The sequence below is a fragment of the Argentina anserina genome, chromosome 2 (genome assembly GCF_933775445.1).
Source record: "Argentina anserina chromosome 2, drPotAnse1.1, whole genome shotgun sequence".
NCBI classification, from domain to species: Eukaryota; Viridiplantae; Streptophyta; class Magnoliopsida; order Rosales; family Rosaceae; genus Argentina; species Argentina anserina.
This window is the reverse complement of record NC_065873.1, coordinates 2,200,560-2,217,307: the sequence shown is the minus strand read 5'-3', so window position 1 is coordinate 2,217,307 and position 16,748 is coordinate 2,200,560. Positions and strand designations below refer to the sequence as shown.

At 40.4% G+C, this 16,748-nt stretch overlaps 3 protein-coding genes across 4 annotated transcripts; 2 read left to right on the top strand and 1 right to left on the bottom strand.

The window, feature by feature from the left end:
- Nucleotides 1-9,737: 9,737 nt before the first annotated feature.
- On the bottom strand, nucleotides 9,738-10,413 carry LOC126782664 (40S ribosomal protein S29-like). 2 transcript variants are annotated; one of them, XM_050507962.1, is made up of 3 exons: nucleotides 10,267-10,343; nucleotides 10,014-10,113; nucleotides 9,738-9,932 (listed from the first exon to the last, which is right to left on the bottom strand). In XM_050507962.1, exons 1-3 carry the CDS (start codon nucleotides 10,326-10,328, stop codon nucleotides 9,924-9,926), a joined length of 171 nt encoding a protein of 56 aa, XP_050363919.1. In that variant the 5' UTR covers nucleotides 10,329-10,343; the 3' UTR covers nucleotides 9,738-9,923. The 2 variants fall into 2 exon arrangements, with proteins under 2 accessions (XP_050363919.1, XP_050363918.1); XM_050507961.1 differs by lacking the exon at nucleotides 9,738-9,932 and having other exon boundaries at nucleotides 10,002-10,113; nucleotides 10,267-10,413.
- A 105-nt stretch (nucleotides 10,414-10,518) lies between these two features.
- On the top strand, nucleotides 10,519-12,439 carry LOC126782662 (uncharacterized). Its single transcript, XM_050507958.1, has 4 exons — nucleotides 10,519-10,632; nucleotides 10,702-10,844; nucleotides 11,674-11,799; nucleotides 11,897-12,439. The coding sequence occupies exons 1-4, from the start codon at nucleotides 10,591-10,593 to the stop codon at nucleotides 12,024-12,026; spliced, it is 441 nt and encodes a 146-aa protein (XP_050363915.1). The 5' UTR covers nucleotides 10,519-10,590; the 3' UTR covers nucleotides 12,027-12,439.
- An 812-nt stretch (nucleotides 12,440-13,251) lies between these two features.
- On the top strand, nucleotides 13,252-16,037 carry LOC126782644 (uncharacterized). The gene is made up of 7 exons (XM_050507937.1): nucleotides 13,252-13,375; nucleotides 13,475-13,654; nucleotides 13,772-14,021; nucleotides 14,532-14,669; nucleotides 14,776-14,872; nucleotides 14,950-14,994; nucleotides 15,092-16,037. Exons 1-7 carry the CDS (start codon nucleotides 13,306-13,308, stop codon nucleotides 15,833-15,835), a joined length of 1,524 nt encoding a protein of 507 aa, XP_050363894.1. The 5' UTR covers nucleotides 13,252-13,305; the 3' UTR covers nucleotides 15,836-16,037.
- Nucleotides 16,038-16,748: the final 711 nt, after the last annotated feature.

The following is a 16,748-nucleotide window of genomic DNA, read 5'->3' as shown; positions in this document are numbered from 1 at the left end:
AATATGATGTGAGATTATTGTACATGATTTTATCACGGAAAATGTGAAATATTGTGATTTGTCTTCGGACGTGATGTGTGGTACAATATGATGTGAGATTATTGTACATGTGAGGCAAGTCGGAACCTAGCCTTTGGCCGGGCGAAGGTTACGATACAGTTAGAGCTCTAGTCTGTCTGCCATAGTACTGCATGAAGGTAACGGGTGGTTATCTGCTCATGGGTACTCAGCTTGTTGTGGATGTTGGGTGGCGGGTGGTTACCCAACATCAGCGGTATACTAAGTGAGGGGTAACAGATGTGTACCAGCGCTCATTAGTTACCATTTTGTGAAAGTATTAGAGTAACCATATGGGTTGCTCGTTTTCTCATGATTTTCATTATACTGTGTTGATGTGGAGTTGTGTCTTTTATGAGACGAGAGTTATTGTAATATTTTACTCATACGAGCTGTAAAGCTTACCGGGTTTGTGTTGCAATCCCGGTGCACCAATTTCAATGGTGTAGGGGATACTTCCGCAGGTGCTGAGTAGTGGTGATTGAGTGACGACTCCGAAGACTCGAAGTCGATCGCATCCAGTCGTGGTGAGGTTCCAGCATGGATTGTGTGTGAGATTTGGTGTGATTTTATTTGTGAGGTTGTTGTGAGGATTATACAATTTCATTTGTTATATGTTGAATTATCATTTGGGTTTGTAATAATCGGCTTGACTGAGTTATATTTTAAACTCAGATGTGATCCGCTGCAACATTAAAATGATTTCGATTTCATTGAGATTATTCTTGTGTTTAACGATTTTAAGATTTTGAGTTTTTAAGCTCGAAATTTTAGGGTCGTTACAGTTGGTATCAGAGCCTAAGTGCGTATTTGGCGATTATCAATACCATCCAGGAGCGATGATCCGACTGCAGGCGGGCTCCCATCACATGCTCCTCGGTATAGATATGTTGTCGGGTACGCGAGAGTGTTAGGAGCCATACCTTATGGGTTGGTCCTGTAGAGAGTATTGTGACGATATTCCAATGATTCACCTTCTTCTGAAATTTCATGATTGATATTGGTTGGATCTTTTTGTCGAATTCGAGACTTCACATGTATGACTGAGTGTTAATTGTTGAATGGTGATGAATTTGGAAAATGGTCGTGGACAGGGTCGAGGCCGAGTTAGGCTGCAGGCCGAGTCTGCAATAGGGAGAACCTTTATAAGGAGGCTGCTCCACTGGAAAGACAAGTTGATTTTGTTGCTATCGTTAGAAACGATAGTCGTGTGTTGAGGTTGATCAAGGACATGAGTGAGCTGCTAGTGCTGTCATTTCATGACGCTTGGATCATGTGGTAGCGGACCATTGGATCGACAGTATTGGGACTTACTTGTTAATGATTGAGTACCCTGAGTTAGAGAAGACGATGATAGCCACATTCATTTATTGATAGTTGGCAGTGTAGGGGTTAGGATTGATTCCTACGCCTATGAGAAACTCTTTATGTGTCACTTCACTTTTGGAGTGTCCCTCGAAATTGGAGACAATGAAAGGCTTATCCTAATATGATTGGAAGTAGAGAGTTCTCTGCTTATTTGATAGTGATTCCGGACCACACCATGATGTGATCTGAGGAATCGATTGGTTGAGGCTGCAGTACGCGGTGATTGATTGTTTTGACATGGTGGGTTCTTTCGTAGACCCAGGAAACCAGAGTTTCGTATCTCTGACTCGAGTCGGATAATGCCATGAGAGTTGAGTCATAGCATATGTTGAGTATGAGGATCTGAAGTAACTATCACATACATCGTTGTGATGTCTGAGTAAAGTGAGACGTTTCCGGAGATACTGTGTTATAGCACCTATAACGAAGACGCCGTATGGATGGGACAAATGAATTCAAAGACTTAATGACTGGTGTGATCAGTTTAGAGAGGCTACAATACTCTCTGAGTTTGACATGCGATCCAGATACTGGAATGCTAACAGGTTTGAGTATATAGTTTCCTATCAGGGCAGAGAACTGTCAAGGAGACTTGAGGGAGAGCATTGACCCTATGTTGAGGGATGTTCAGTGTTTAAATGTTGAGGACTAGATTTTAGTTATGCAACTAATCTAGAGATGTATAGACCATAGGTTGGAGGTGGTTAACGAAAATTTTCGTGACTAGCATCTTTAACGCTATTGGTAACAGAGTGGTAGGGCGTATGATACGTCCATAAAGTGGTAATACAATTATTGAATTGAGATTCACTTTTTGTCGACGTGACATTCCAAACTTGTTTTGGTTCGACTATAGACAATTGATGTTACGCATTGTTCTTGGCTGAGCGAGAAATATAAGGTGATGGAGAAATCTCAATGTGGCGATATGAATTAATTATTTGCTAGATGAGCATTTAAATGAGAACGCTGGTCTTTCAGGATTTAATGATTTTGGTGTTGGGGATTGGAACTTCACAATGCCACAGGTCCAAATGAGACGCAATGGCGGTGAAGTAACTCTGTTGAAGGTAAGGTATGAGATGACCTTAGCTTAGTGGTGTTTTAACGAATTAGTCGTGACAAGTACCTTCTAACTGGTAAAGAAATGGTTGAGGACTAAATTTTCTTTTCAACTGCAAGTGGCGTTAGTGTTGGAGACTTAGAGATTCTTTTCCTCTATGCATCAGATTGTTTATTTTTGGATAAGGGGAAGTTGACTGAAGTGTTCAACAAGGGATACATTTTACAATAAAGAGTAATCAATTATATTACTGCTTGCAGAGAAGTTATTTTGGCCGAATGAGTTGGCCATGGGGGTTCTTAATGAAAGTAAAGAAACAACTGTTTAGAGTGGTGGTATAGCGATCATTTTTGGGTTGATTTTGAGGAGACAATAGACCCAATAACCAGCTTCTGTTGTTGAATTAATTGCAGAACTTATTAGTACTACGACGGTGGGGGAAATCAATATGTTAGATAATGCCACTGGGGCGTTGGTGTGGGATCGTATGTCATGAATTTGAGGCATGTATGAATGAGGGGGTAAAGTATATCGCGGTCTTGTAGGATTTTGCGCAGTAAATTCGCTTAATTTTCATGTTCCACCGTTGTGGGATAAATACCACCTTGGTCTGATTTGTAAATTGTGGCACACCACTCAGGGAAGTAAGAAGCTGAAATTAATTTTCGACGGTAAGTTTTGATGAGAGGGGTAGGATGCGTGATGCATCTCTCTCTTGTGGTGGTGGTAGAATTTTCTACAACCTTTTGCGTATATTAGTCAATTCTCTGGTGAACTGTTTGAGAGTAATTCTTAGTCCAAGGTGGTGATTCTGTGGTGGTTGTGAACTCGATGAGTTAAGATTTCTTTATCGTGTTGCCGATACAAATATGGTACTTGAGTGGGTATCATGCACGACGACTTTTTATGGTTATAATAAGATGATCATGAACGGGGATTATTTTGTTGATTTGAAAGGAATGGTAGGTTCATTATTATAACGATGATTTGTGGTGAATTCATGAAGGTATTGTCATGATAAAACACGTTTAATTGAAAACCACTATGTGGGATGAAAGTAGTAGGCATGTGTTAATCATTGATTTGGCTCATGTTAGATGTTGAGAGTTTTGACCATGCTTAGTGGTATGAGCTAACTTATGACGTGAGAATAGTCTGTCAAATTGCAAGAGAGTGGTGAACTAGACAAAAGAGGGCGTCGACGCCTCCATACTGAAAAATGTCATTATGTTTCGGAAGGATGATTATATTTAGAGTAGCTCACATACGTCTATTATTGTTAGGACATGTGACAGATTGTCTGATGGAGGAAGTTTGAGGTAACGGAAGATAGGTTGAGAGCTTGTATGCTGGATTATAAGGTAGCTGGGAAATCATTTGAGATTGATTGAGTTCGCCTACTACGACAGTTACCATTCCAGCATCAACATGGTACCCTATGAGGCATTTAAGGTAGACCATGTCGAACACCTATCTGTTGGGTCAAGTTGGGTGTAGTGAGATTTGACAAGAAAGAAAAGTTGGCCGGGGCATGTTGGGCCCTTGAAGGTCTCGTGAAGGTAGGAGAACTAGCTTATCGACTAGCCTTGCCTACTAGCATGTTGGGCGTACACAACGTCTTCCACATTTCCATGCTGAGGAAGTATGTACCAGACGAGTCATATGTGATCGATCATAGCACCATTGAAGTGAAGGAAAATGCCACTTTTGTTGTCGAGCCGGTTCGTATCCTGGATAGATCCACAAAGAAGCTACGGAGGAGAGAAGTTGGGCTAGTCAAGGTGTTGTGGAGTCACCATGATGAGGGTGATGCATCTTGGGAGCTAGAGTCAGACATGATGACCAGATATCCACAGTTGTCTGTTGAGTGAGCTTGAATTTCGGGACGAAATTCCTTTAAGGGGGGTAGATTGTAATAACCCTCGTTTTCAAACAATATTTGAATTGAATTAAATTTTATTAAGTTGTGAAGTTTGTTTTAAACCGAATACGATTGTTTGCAAACGTTACGAAACGGGAACGGAAACGTTCCGAGAACGTTTAATAAGAAAACGTTCCGTTTCCGAACGATTATATCGACTTTTATTCCGTCGATCGGTTGCGAAAACTTCCTTCACAAAAGTTGTAGAGCTCGTCGATACGAGTTCGTGAGTATGTGACGCGTGCGAATCGGACGTCGTATGTAAAGGTTATTAACGATAGAAGTTGTTTCCGATTTTAGAATTTGGTATAAATAGAACCATTTTGTTTTAGGGTTTCCATTTGTGGAAACCCCTTCCCCTCACTCACCCCGCCGCACACCCCCTCTCTCCCTCGGATCTCTCTCTTCTCTCTCTCTTTCTTCTTCCTTCCCGAGCTTCCTTCCTCTCTTCCCTTTTCTCTCTCTCAGTTCTCTCTTCTCCCATCTTCCATCTCCCTCTCGACCCCGAGCTCCCTCCCATCTCTCTCACTCACTCTCTCGGTTCTCTTTCTCCCTATCATGCTCTCCCTCTCACTTGAAACCTCGCGATGTCTCCATCGCCCAAACGCCCCACCGGTGAGACCAAGGCATAAGGACTGCACCACCACCATCTCTCCTCACCCCTAGTGCCTCCGGTGACAAGATCGGCGATTGAAAACCGCGATAGGCACCGCCACTTCTCAACTGCAAGGCCGCCGGCACCTCGAGCTCTTCAACATCGATTTGACAATCCAAAGGTTCGAATCAAGGTGAGGTTTAGCTAGGTTGGTCATTGTGATGTTGTTGAAGTAATTGTGGATCAATTTGTGATGTTTTGGTGGGGGATCGGCGGAGGGGGAGGAGAGGAGATACCGCCGCCTAGAGGCGGCGCGTGAGGAGACTAGGGGTGGCCTAGGGGTAGGCGGAGGCCGTAGGGAGATAGAGGAGGAGGAGGGGGAGGGTTTAGGCACGGCGGTGGCATAACACGCGCCTTGGATGGCGTCGGCGCGTGGGCCCCACGCGCAGCCGGCCGGAGGTGGCGTGATTAGTTTTGACTGAAAGGGTATTTTGGTAATTTACTGTGTAACGGTAAATGTAAATGTAAATTTTATTTACTACGGTAAATGTAATTAATTTTTACCTTCGGTAAATGTAATTATAAATTACTTTCAGTAAATGTAAAAAAGTAATTTGTAAAAGGGTAATTTAGTAAATTTTATTTACTGAGTTTGTATTTACATTTAAATCGTACGTATACGTACAGAAATACGTATTAATATGTATACGTACAGAAATACGTATTATTATTTATACGTACAGAAATACGTATTTAATATTTATCCGTACAGAAATACGTATAAAATATTTATACATACAAAAATACGTATATAATATTTATACGTACAGAAATACGTATATAGTATTTATACGTACAGAAATACGTATATAATATTTATACGTACAGAAATACGTATAAATCGTATATTTGTACAGTAACCGTGAATAGTAAATAGTGAACAGTAACTTCGTATAAACCAAAGTTGCTGAACAGTAACCGTTTATTACTGTTTTGGCATTTAAAGGTTTAACGAAACGATCCTAAATTCATTTCTTATCTTTTCAAGGTGATCTATAAAGCGAGGGAATGAAATTATCTTCAGAAATTGTGGGATTCACGCTCAAGTCAATAAGGTGAGTAAAATCTCACTGAATTACGAATCTACCCTCGTGATGATTCAACATTTTTGCAAGTGTGTTTATTTAATGAATTACAACATGTATATAACTTAGTGGACTACATATATATAGTATAATGGTAATAAATATATATATATATATATATAGTTCATTAAATTACATACTGTTATTAATTCATTAGAAATAGTCATTTCGGTGACAGAAAAATTGTGCATGTGTGATTTTAATGGTACGATATGATGTGAGATTATCGTACGTAATTTTTCAGGTGTTTATGAAATATGACATGTATATGATATAGTGGACTATGTATATATTGTATAAATGGTAAATAAATACGAATATATATAGTTTGCTATATAATATACTGTTATGATTTTTATTGTGGTGATATTGTGAAAGTTTTAAAACGTGCATTATGATGAGTGATTATTGTACATGATTTTATCACGGAAAATGTGAAATATTGTGATTTGTCTTCGGACGTGATGTGTGGTACAATATGATGTGAGATTATTGTACATGATTTTATCACGGAAAATGTGAAATATTGTGATTTGTCTTCGGACGTGATGTGTGGTACAATATGATGTGAGATTATTGTACATGTGAGGCAAGTCGGAACCTAGCCTTTGGCCGGGCGAAGGTTACGATACAGTTAGAGCTCTAGTCTGTCTGCCATAGTACTGCATGAAGGTAACGGGTGGTTATCTGCTCATGGGTACTCAGCTTGTTGTGGATGTTGGGTGGCGGGTGGTTACCCAACATCAGCGGTATACTAAGTGAGGGGTAACAGATGTGTACCAGCGCTCATTAGTTACCATTTTGTGAAAGTATTAGAGTAACCATATGGGTTGCTCGTTTTCTCATGATTTTCATTATACTGTGTTGATGTGGAGTTGTGTCTTTTATGAAACGAGAGTTATTGTAATATTTTACTCATACGAGCTGTAAAGCTTACCGGGTTTGTGTTGCAATCCCGGTGCACCAATTTCAATGGTGTAGGGGATACTTCCGCAGGTGCTGAGTAGTGGTGATTGAGTGACGACTCCGAAGACTCGAAGTCGATCGCATCCAGTCGTGGTGAGGTTCCAGCGTGGATTGTGTGTGAGATTTGGTGTGATTTTATTTGTGAGGTTGTTGTGAGGATTATACAATTCCATTTGTTATATGTTGAATTATCATTTGGGTTTGTAATAATCGGCTTGACTGAGTTATATTTTAAACTCAGATGTGATCCGCTGCAACATTAAAATGATTTCGATTTCATTGAGATTATTCTTGTGTTTAACGATTTTAAGATTTTGAGTTTTTAAGCTCGAAATTTTAGGGTCGTTACAACATAAGAGGAAAATTCTAGTATACATCAATGTATGGCTGTATGCTATACATCTCACATCCGACGGTCGATATTGTTTTATGAGTGGGGTAAAAAAATAATATCGGTTGTCAACCGTTAGATGTAGGATGTATATCATACATAACATGAAGAATCATATTTCATTATTATAAAGAACAAGGTAATCTTTTCTAAGAAGTTGGAGTGAACCAAGTCGGTTGGTACTTGGCTGACACTTCCATACCTTGAAATGGTCTATCAATTCTTTGACTGTCTAAGTAGAATGCGCCAATAGAGGCAGCTCAAAAATGGAAGCCTAGGGTTAGAACGCGCGCCCACGCGCTAGGTTTTGGAGAAAAGTTACTTGCAGCCGTTGGCATCTCTCGTCTCTCGTCCGGCTCCGCGGCGGCGTGCGGTCAGACGGGACGTGTGACTTGTCCTCTGGCTTTTTGATCGGAGCTCAGGGTGGAGTGGGTCTTAGGTTGGACCAAAATTTGTGGCAGTGTTTGCACGGTATGAGGGAGTGTGGCGGTGGAGGTGGTCCGGCCTTGTGACGGCGGTCGCTTTTTTGTTTGTCCTTGACACCAAGCATGCATTGATCAAGAACAAATGGAGTATTCATTAGCTGCAGTGCATGTTATTGTCCTCTGCTTAAATCAATTTATGTCAAGTTACTAATGGTCTAATGTGGATTAAAAGCAATTGGCATGGAAGATCATATCCTTGCAATAGCATTATATATATCCACGCACATATGTACTACTTCTAAAAAATTTAACCAAAACAATATCTTTACAGTACTTGACCATCGATCAGAGTATATATTGTGTCGAGTTGTATGCCGTAGATCAATCTTTATACGACGCAACATTGTTCATTTATTTACAATTGATCAAAGCTTTGTGCTCAGAATCCAGAAATTGTACATAATGGGTAGTGAAAGATATGATATCTTATGGTGGTGTGCCAATCAGAGCAACATTCATCGCTAATATCTTGCTTTTGGTTTTGCCTAACCTTTGCGTTTAACTCAAACATCATTTGTTTTCTCTTAATTATCACCATATCCTACCAGCGGATGCATGCATTAGTGGTAACAAGCTGCGGTGACTTAAGCAAGGTTTCGAACTCGAAACCTTGTAGATGCAGCACCATGCACTGGGAAAGTCAATTATTCTACGGAACCGTCAAACACTCGGAAAGGATGACTTGTAAAAAGGTACGACCCGATATGCCAAATACTTTTTAAAAAAATTATCACCATATCCTTCTTTTGCCACAGCATATTGATATTATATCGATCTGTTCTTTGGATCCACGTTGTGTATATTTAGGAACTCTTGAATCTGAACCGATTATTCAAAATAGATTAGGAACAAATACTTTGATAACAGATGGGACGCTAGGACAACAACGGCACACTCGATCAGGTTAAGTGTCCCAAAAAAAACTTGGAATACAATATTTTTAGGTGATGCTGGGATGGAAGCACCAACTGAAAGAATATTGCGACATCTTAACATAGATGAGTCAATGGACTCACATTCACTATTTAGGGGGTTTGTATAATTGTATCTCACAGTATTACTCTGTTACTCTGCTCCAAGCTGGAATCAAAAGCATTTAAGATGCCTCACAGTATCCTTCCTTGGGTGGTTGATACATATTTGGTGGTCATTACGTGCCATACCTCATATCTGAACACACGCAATTGTCTACATGGGACATTAACCAGGTATCAAATGAGGCCCCATCATAACGCTAGCGTGTTTCTGGACATATGGATTAACTCCAGAAAATACACCCATCTTGTTGCACCGCATTCCATACATTACAACTTACGATAGAAACCAGTGTTCTCCAATCAAGTCAAATTATGTTCAATAGATAGGTACTGGTGACTGTCAATAGGTCGCAGCTCCAAGTCATGGAACAAGAAGATGGAAGATATCAAGCACCGCTGAGTGAAAGTTGATTAAAGAAGCAACAGAAAAGAGAAATAACCAAATGTTTCCAACTCAAAGCGGAGTTTAAAAATCTACGGCACCTATGGCAACCAAATAGATATGAACTCCTGCCTAACCAGCCTTTGGATAAGCAGAAAGTTTTTGACAGCCAAGATAATACTTGAATGAAGTGCAGTTCAACCCAGTAAGATTGATAAGAAAAGCTCACCAATTTGAAACAATACCTGCTGTTGAGACAACGCATGAGCTACTAGCTGACTAAACATATTCCACAACTACATGAACAATCGTATAGCAAAAAAAAAAAACTCAAAAAGTAACAATAAGTCAATAATCCCAAAACAATAACAATTCAACAATTGATTTGAGAGTCCAAAAGTAGATTAAATGAAAACATCTTCTTAAGAGTTCATCAAAAGCTCAAAAAAGACTACGCTGAAACCACTGAGGATTCGCTATGCGAGCACTAGTACATCCAAGATCAACATCCTCCTAACGGTACTGCAACAAAAAAACAAGAACACAAATCAGACCGGCGAATCAAACACTAAGACCAACACACATACAGAGTCAAGCCCTCACCTTGATGAATCCAATCTCCTTGGCGTTGCTGCGGAAGCACTGCCTGCAGCACATGATCCCGTACTTGCGGATCAACCCGTGGGGGTTTCCACACACGCGGCTATCAACCACAAACAAGCCAATACACATCACTAAATCGCAACCACAAACAACTACAACTCACGAACCTAACAAACTCTAATCTCTACCTCTACGTATTTCAAATCCCAATAATCAGATTAACATAATGAAATTCAAGGATCGAAGAGAGTACCAGGTGCGGGAGCCAGGGCCGTAGCTCTTAGGGTGAGAGTTCCAGACGTTGGAGTGCCCCATGATTCCCAGAGAGAGAGAGAGAGAAGCCCTACCTTAGAGAAATCGCAGCCAAAATTTTGTAGGGGTGGAGCGGACTGGTTTATGAGATGCTATTTATAGTGGATGTGAGAGAGTCAAAAGTCAAAAACCCTAGAGTCTTTATAAATACGGACGGGTCGGGTTTTCTTAATTCGGGCCGTTACTTGTTTGGTTCACCTTCCTCTATTCTTCATTAAAAAAGTACATAGAATACGGATTGACTATTCACCTCAGACCTTCGTCCATGGCGGCACACGGTGGCTCTTCCTCTTCTCCGCCTCCTCAGGTAGCTGAAATACGCCGTGGGGTTTGTTTTTTGGGTTTCGTATGAGTTTATAACCGAAACTTGTTTCAGGAAAACCCGATTGCAGAGGACGACTTGGACTTGATATATGGAGCTGAGTCGGGTTGGGTCGAGGCCCGGACTTGCTGCGATCACTTGGCTTCTCTCTCCTCCGACCTCGTTCACATTCCGACACCTGATACTCACTGCAACAGGTCACTAACTCACTATGACACTTTCTTCTCTACACGTTTGTGTTTGGCCATCTCTGTTTTGTAATTTGATTAACTTACTTGATGGGCGTCAGTAGCAAACTAGATTCATAAAGGGTTTAGCTTTTGATACAAGTTACAACCCATGTTGTGATTTTTTTTTGTCATAATCATACAACATGTCTGTGTAAGCATTTTGATTTTCTGTTGAATGTCGTCTTTTTTCACATGATTGAAGTTCTGGTTGGTAGATTAGTTGTTTCATCAGTTTGTAGTTGTAATGATGCATCGAGCGCGCGAGATTGTGGTATCATACAAGGAGACAGTAATGTGAGATGCAACGTTGTACAATAGCCTCTAGTTAACTGCATCCTTGTTCTATTCATGACAATCTCTATTCAATTCTTCCAAAAAGATTATAAACAAGGATCTGCAGAATGAGACATGGGCCTTTGTTGAAAATCATGGGTTCGAGGACTTGGTTGTCTTCTTTAGGTTTGATTTATGATGTGCAAGTCAAGTAAAACTTTTACCTCGGTTGGGTTCTTTTTTATCACATCAATGTCTTGGTGACCAGAAGAAGAGAGCAAACACAGCCTCTTAACAACATACATCTCTTTTCTTCTTTTTGATTTATGTCCGGGTGATTTTTGTTTACAATGTATTATTATCTTGCTTATATATTCGCAGGCTGTCAAACTGTTTCAGTAACCTGACTTCGAAAGCTTGCTTCTTCTAATTCTGTATGCTTTGATATTGATTCAAGTCTGAGTGTCGGAGTTCTGTTAGTTACCTTCAGTTTCTAATCTGGGTGAAAATTTTCATTTACCAGATGCCAGCACCCGAGTGAGAACTGGTTATGTTTGTGCTGTAAGGAAGTTCTCTGCAGCCGTTTTGTTAACAAGCATATGCTGCAGCATTATCAGCAGATACATCATTGTCTCGCTCTTAGCTACAGGTACAATTTCTGATGCTTCTACAAAGTTCTGTGTCTTCCTGTTCATCTAGAGTGTTTATAACCAATGCAGGTTCTGATTTGTATACATTTCAAACAGTGACCTCTCAGTTTGGTGTTTCTCCTGCGATGCATATTTAGATGCTCAACTGATCCCACAATTGCAGCCTGTATATGAGACTGCATACCTACTGAAGTTTGGCGAGGCCCCACCAGTCCGAACTGCATAATGGCCAACATGGGAGATCAGCAACTTGAGAGTTGAGTAACAATTGGGTTTTTCTTAGTTGAGGAGTTGCTTTAAAAGGATGTTCATATCTGTGTTACTGTTGCATCCAACAACTCATTATATACTAAGTTTTCCTTTGAACACTAGGTAGTGTTCCCTTGTTAAGGTGTTATACAGTGGAGTATGTTTCCCAGTGTTCTCTACATAAGATTATGCACCAGGACTTCATTAGCCTTTAGTGGAATGGTTCATACCCACTGAGGTTTGGTGAGGCCCCGCCAGTCCGTACTGCCTAACATGAGAAATCAGCACCTTGACAATTCCATTTGTCAGATTAGCACATTACCCTAATTGGTATTTTCCTAGATTTAGAGATGCTTTAACAAGAATATTCATGTGTTATTGACTATGTTGCATCATTTATAGCCGGGTATTATATACACTTATACAGTACTTGATTGAACCCTGGAGGTCTGGACCACTATTTGGCCAAAAGAATTGTCATCGGAATCACTATGTGTTGTTTCGCACTCAAACTCTCTACCTAGTTACCTAGATCAAGGATCATAGGAACTGAAGTACTGAACAACCTTAGATAGTTGGGAGAAAAGCTTTATACTTTGCAATGAAATTTGTTTAAATCCTTCAAATCTATCTCCTCCATTAATACCTTAATTGTCAAGCTTTTCAAACTTGGTTATAAACTCGAGCCATACTCCAAATCTCAACAATTTCTAAATTTCAACAGCGTCAGTCATCTTTTTTCTTGGTTTACACTGGTGAACAATTCTCAAATTTAGTTGGATCATATCTAAACTTTCCATTCTCTCGCCACCTGAGATTAATTCTAAAACTGTGCGACCAGACTTAGTCAAATTTATAACTCCATTTTTCACTCCCTCACCACGTAGGACTAATCCTAAAACCGACCTAATTAATCAAGAACGCTCGATTAATTAATCCCATGTAATTCTCCAATAAGATTAAATAATCTTACATATTTAGTATTTACCCACAAAAAAAATATTAGAGAGAAAAGAAAAAACAAAAGAGACATAGTGTTTAATACTGTTCATAGAACAGTAAAAAGTAGGAGGCAGCAGCTATAAGTAGAGTCAAGTACACACAACACACATATAAATCAATTTTTTTCAGCAGCACAAAACAAATAATAATAATAATATAAAATCCACACTGACTCACACACTTCCCTACTGCAACTCTGCCACATCTTCCTTCTCTCTCCTCCAACAAACTCCGGCGCCGTCTCTCTCTCCGATATGGCGATCAAGCGCCTCCGCACCAAGTGGACTCCGATTCAGCGCGAAACTCTCGAGAAGGCCTATTCAGGTACCTACACACATTCGATCATCATCATCAGTTTTATTATTCTTTTACATTCTTGATTGTTATTATTACCGCGGCGTTCAATTCAATCGGTGAAACCAGTGGAGCGGACACCGTCGGAGGCGACGAAGGAGGAGCTGACCAAGCAGCTGGAGCTCGGGTACGAGCAGGTCAATGTTTGGTTCATGAACCGGAGAGCCAAGGATCGCCGGGACGGGATTGTCGCCAAGAAATCCAGAATGACACGTCACCAGGTCGCTACTCTGGAGAAGACATACGCCGGTGAGTTTCCGTTCCGATTTCGATTCGAGTGCTCTCTGTTTTTGTTTTGTTTGTTTTGATTATTTGTTTAAGTTTGAGTTTGATTGAATTTGGAATTGGAATTGGAATTGTGATCAGGGGAGAAGTATCCGTCGGCGTCGAGGAGGGAGGAGATAGGGAAGAAGCTGGGGATGAGTGAGATTCAGGTGAGGCAGTGGTACAGCAAGAAGAGGAATGAGGATCAGGGGAAGGAGAGGAAGGAGAGGAGGAAGAAGAGGGATGCCGAGGAGAAGTCGCCGAAATCGGCACTGGCTACGTCCTGTGATCACCTGGCTTTCGTCGCCGCCGACCTCACCGGCATTCCCAATCCTGACACTCCCTGCAAAAGGTGGCCTATTTTCTTTAGGCTCTAAAATTATTGTTCTACTTGGTTTATTAAGTAATGTGCTTATTTTCTTGGCTAATACTTGCGAGTGAGTAGCATTCATGTATGGCATTGTGAAAATCTTGCTGATACAGGACAGTTTTCGAATGTAGGATCCTCATTCTACATTATGGGGTTTCTCTTGGTTTTGTTTCTAAATGGAGAACACCATGTCCCTGAACTTGGTTTTGGATGTAGCCATTGTTTTTGTGACAATGCAGTATCCAGGGGACCTCTAGTTTGACAATGGACTTCTTAATCTGTGAAAAAAAGATCTTTTTTTTTAATAGTGAGAAAAGATCTTTAAAGAAAGAAATTTTATGGTTTTTTCTCATTGAATAAAGCCTTCAAATTGATGAAGCGAAAAAAAAAAAAGATTTGATATTTGATTACCTTCTTTTTTACTTCATTAGTTTGCAGGAGTCTTGAACAATAGCCTGTGTTTCTAATATGTAGTAGTGTTTTTAAATACAGTTATACTAGATGCCAGAATCCCAATGAGAACTGGTGTTGTTTGTGCTGCAAGGACGTGTTCTGCAGTGTTGATTTGACGAACGGGCACTTGTTTCAGCATTTTAAGCAGACAAATCATTGTCTTGCTGTCAGCTGCAGGTATGAAATGTTATACAAAGTGAAAGTCTCAAGTTTTTCATTTTAATATTTTATGGAGGATTAATTAATAAACGTGCCTTATGGTTTTGCTTACAATTTTAAATAGTGATAAATCAATTTGGTGCTACTCCTGCAATTCATTCTTAGATGCCCAGGCAATCCCACAATTGAGTGCTTTTTCTTTGTCCTCCAATGCTTCTGGGGTAAGCTTTTTCCCTTTGCTTTTTTGCTTTGTCTGTCATCTGCACTCTGATCACTCATGTATTCTGGGAACTTTTAGGAGCCATCCTCCTCATCCAGGTTGCAGAGCCCTGATGCCTCCAAGGTTTGTGTTTTCCTTTGGTTTTTTTGGTTTTTTTTTTAATTTCTGTTTGCTCTCTATGATCCGCATTTCATCCAACTGATATACTTGGAACCTTTAGGATTCATCATCCTCATCCAGACTAGAGAACCTTGATGCTCTGATGCTTGATGTTACTGATCTCATATCCAAGCCATCTCCATGCCCAAGTTTTCATCTACTGGAGGATAACTCATTTGTCGACCAGGATAAGCTTACAGTAGCCAAGAAAGGACTCCAGAAGATCTTTGATTGTGGTTTAGAAGCTTTAGCCGATCCCCACGTACAAGAAGAGTTTCTTGCTTATTCAGACACAGTTCTATCCGTCGATTCATGTCCATCAGAGTTGAAGGTCATGCTTTCATCTTTCAGAGGCAATCTCTCGGTGGAGACCCGTGCTTTCCTCCAAGCTCAACATGACTTAAAGGTGGCGTCTGATTTATCAGCCTCAATTACTGAGAGAAGGTTTGTTCTCCGTTATCATCATTCAAAATATGCTGAGGTCAAGAAACAAATTATTGCCTCAGATGAGAAAGTTGCAAACCTTAAGGCCATGATCAAAAGGTTGGAAGCATCTTTGGCGGAAGAAAAGAGCAACAGGGAGAAGGTTGATCGGGTTTTGGATTCTATTGAGACAGGAGTAATGGATGCTAGAGATGGATTGCTCTCAGACATAGAGCAAGTGTCTGCTATGGAGGGAACGACCAAAGCAGCTAACCAGTTAGTAGTTCAACGCCACTCGGCTTGGGAAAACCTAAGGAATACTTTTATGGAGGTACATAGTAATCTGCACGTAGGGGAACAACCTGCTGAACCCACCAGTTAATAATACTTTTGCAGTCACCTTGGCCACTTGGCCCCAGTTCTTTCAATTTTCCTGGACTAGCCTTGTGTAGTCAGTCCTAGGTAGTCTATTGACCACATTTTTCCTGATCACAATTTTTGGCAGTTAGGTCTCTCTTAGGATCGTACATTGTAGTGAGGATGGTTTTCCGAAGTATGTTTTATTAACCAAGCTCTTGAGAACTCATTTGCTTCTCAACTTTTCCTAATTTAGTAGTTGCAGTTTATCACACTTTCTAATTCTTTCGATTCGTGAAACTTGACCTGGTTGGCAAAAAGCGTTGCAGCCTATGCTTATGACGAAGACTCATTGCTTCCTGCAGCAACGAATTTGCAAGTTAGTTGTAGACGTATTTGCTGAAACTCTATAAAAGGGTTTCTCACCTCTCAATATTCCCATTATTTCCAATCTGAAGAACAGAAACTTTGTCTAATGAACCCTTCATTGCTTGCAGCTACAAAAGCTGGATATAACTGACACTTCTATTCAGCCAAACCTTTCAGTGGAGCTGTCACTGGAGTGGAGTACAGAGAAACTCAAAATTTCTGGTAAAGTCGTCATTAAAATGGCAGAAGTTTACCTGGCATTACCAGTTTCACTGCTGTGTTGACTCCAGACTCGGCCACAAAATGTTTAAATCCGAACTTAACCTTGAAATGATTAGATTTAAACCCATGATCCAGAAATTACCCCCAGGCCTTGGAGCTTACCAGTTAGCTCAGAGCTATTGTTTGCAAAGGGTCTGATGACTCTGATCCTAGTTTGCGAGATGAAAAGAATAGCTCGGCACCTCAATGCTTCATATAAGTTATAGCAAGTACAAGCCCAAGAGACGGATGCAGTAGGGCTTCTTAAGTTAGTGTTTCTATTTTGGTGGGAGAACCATGAATTACAA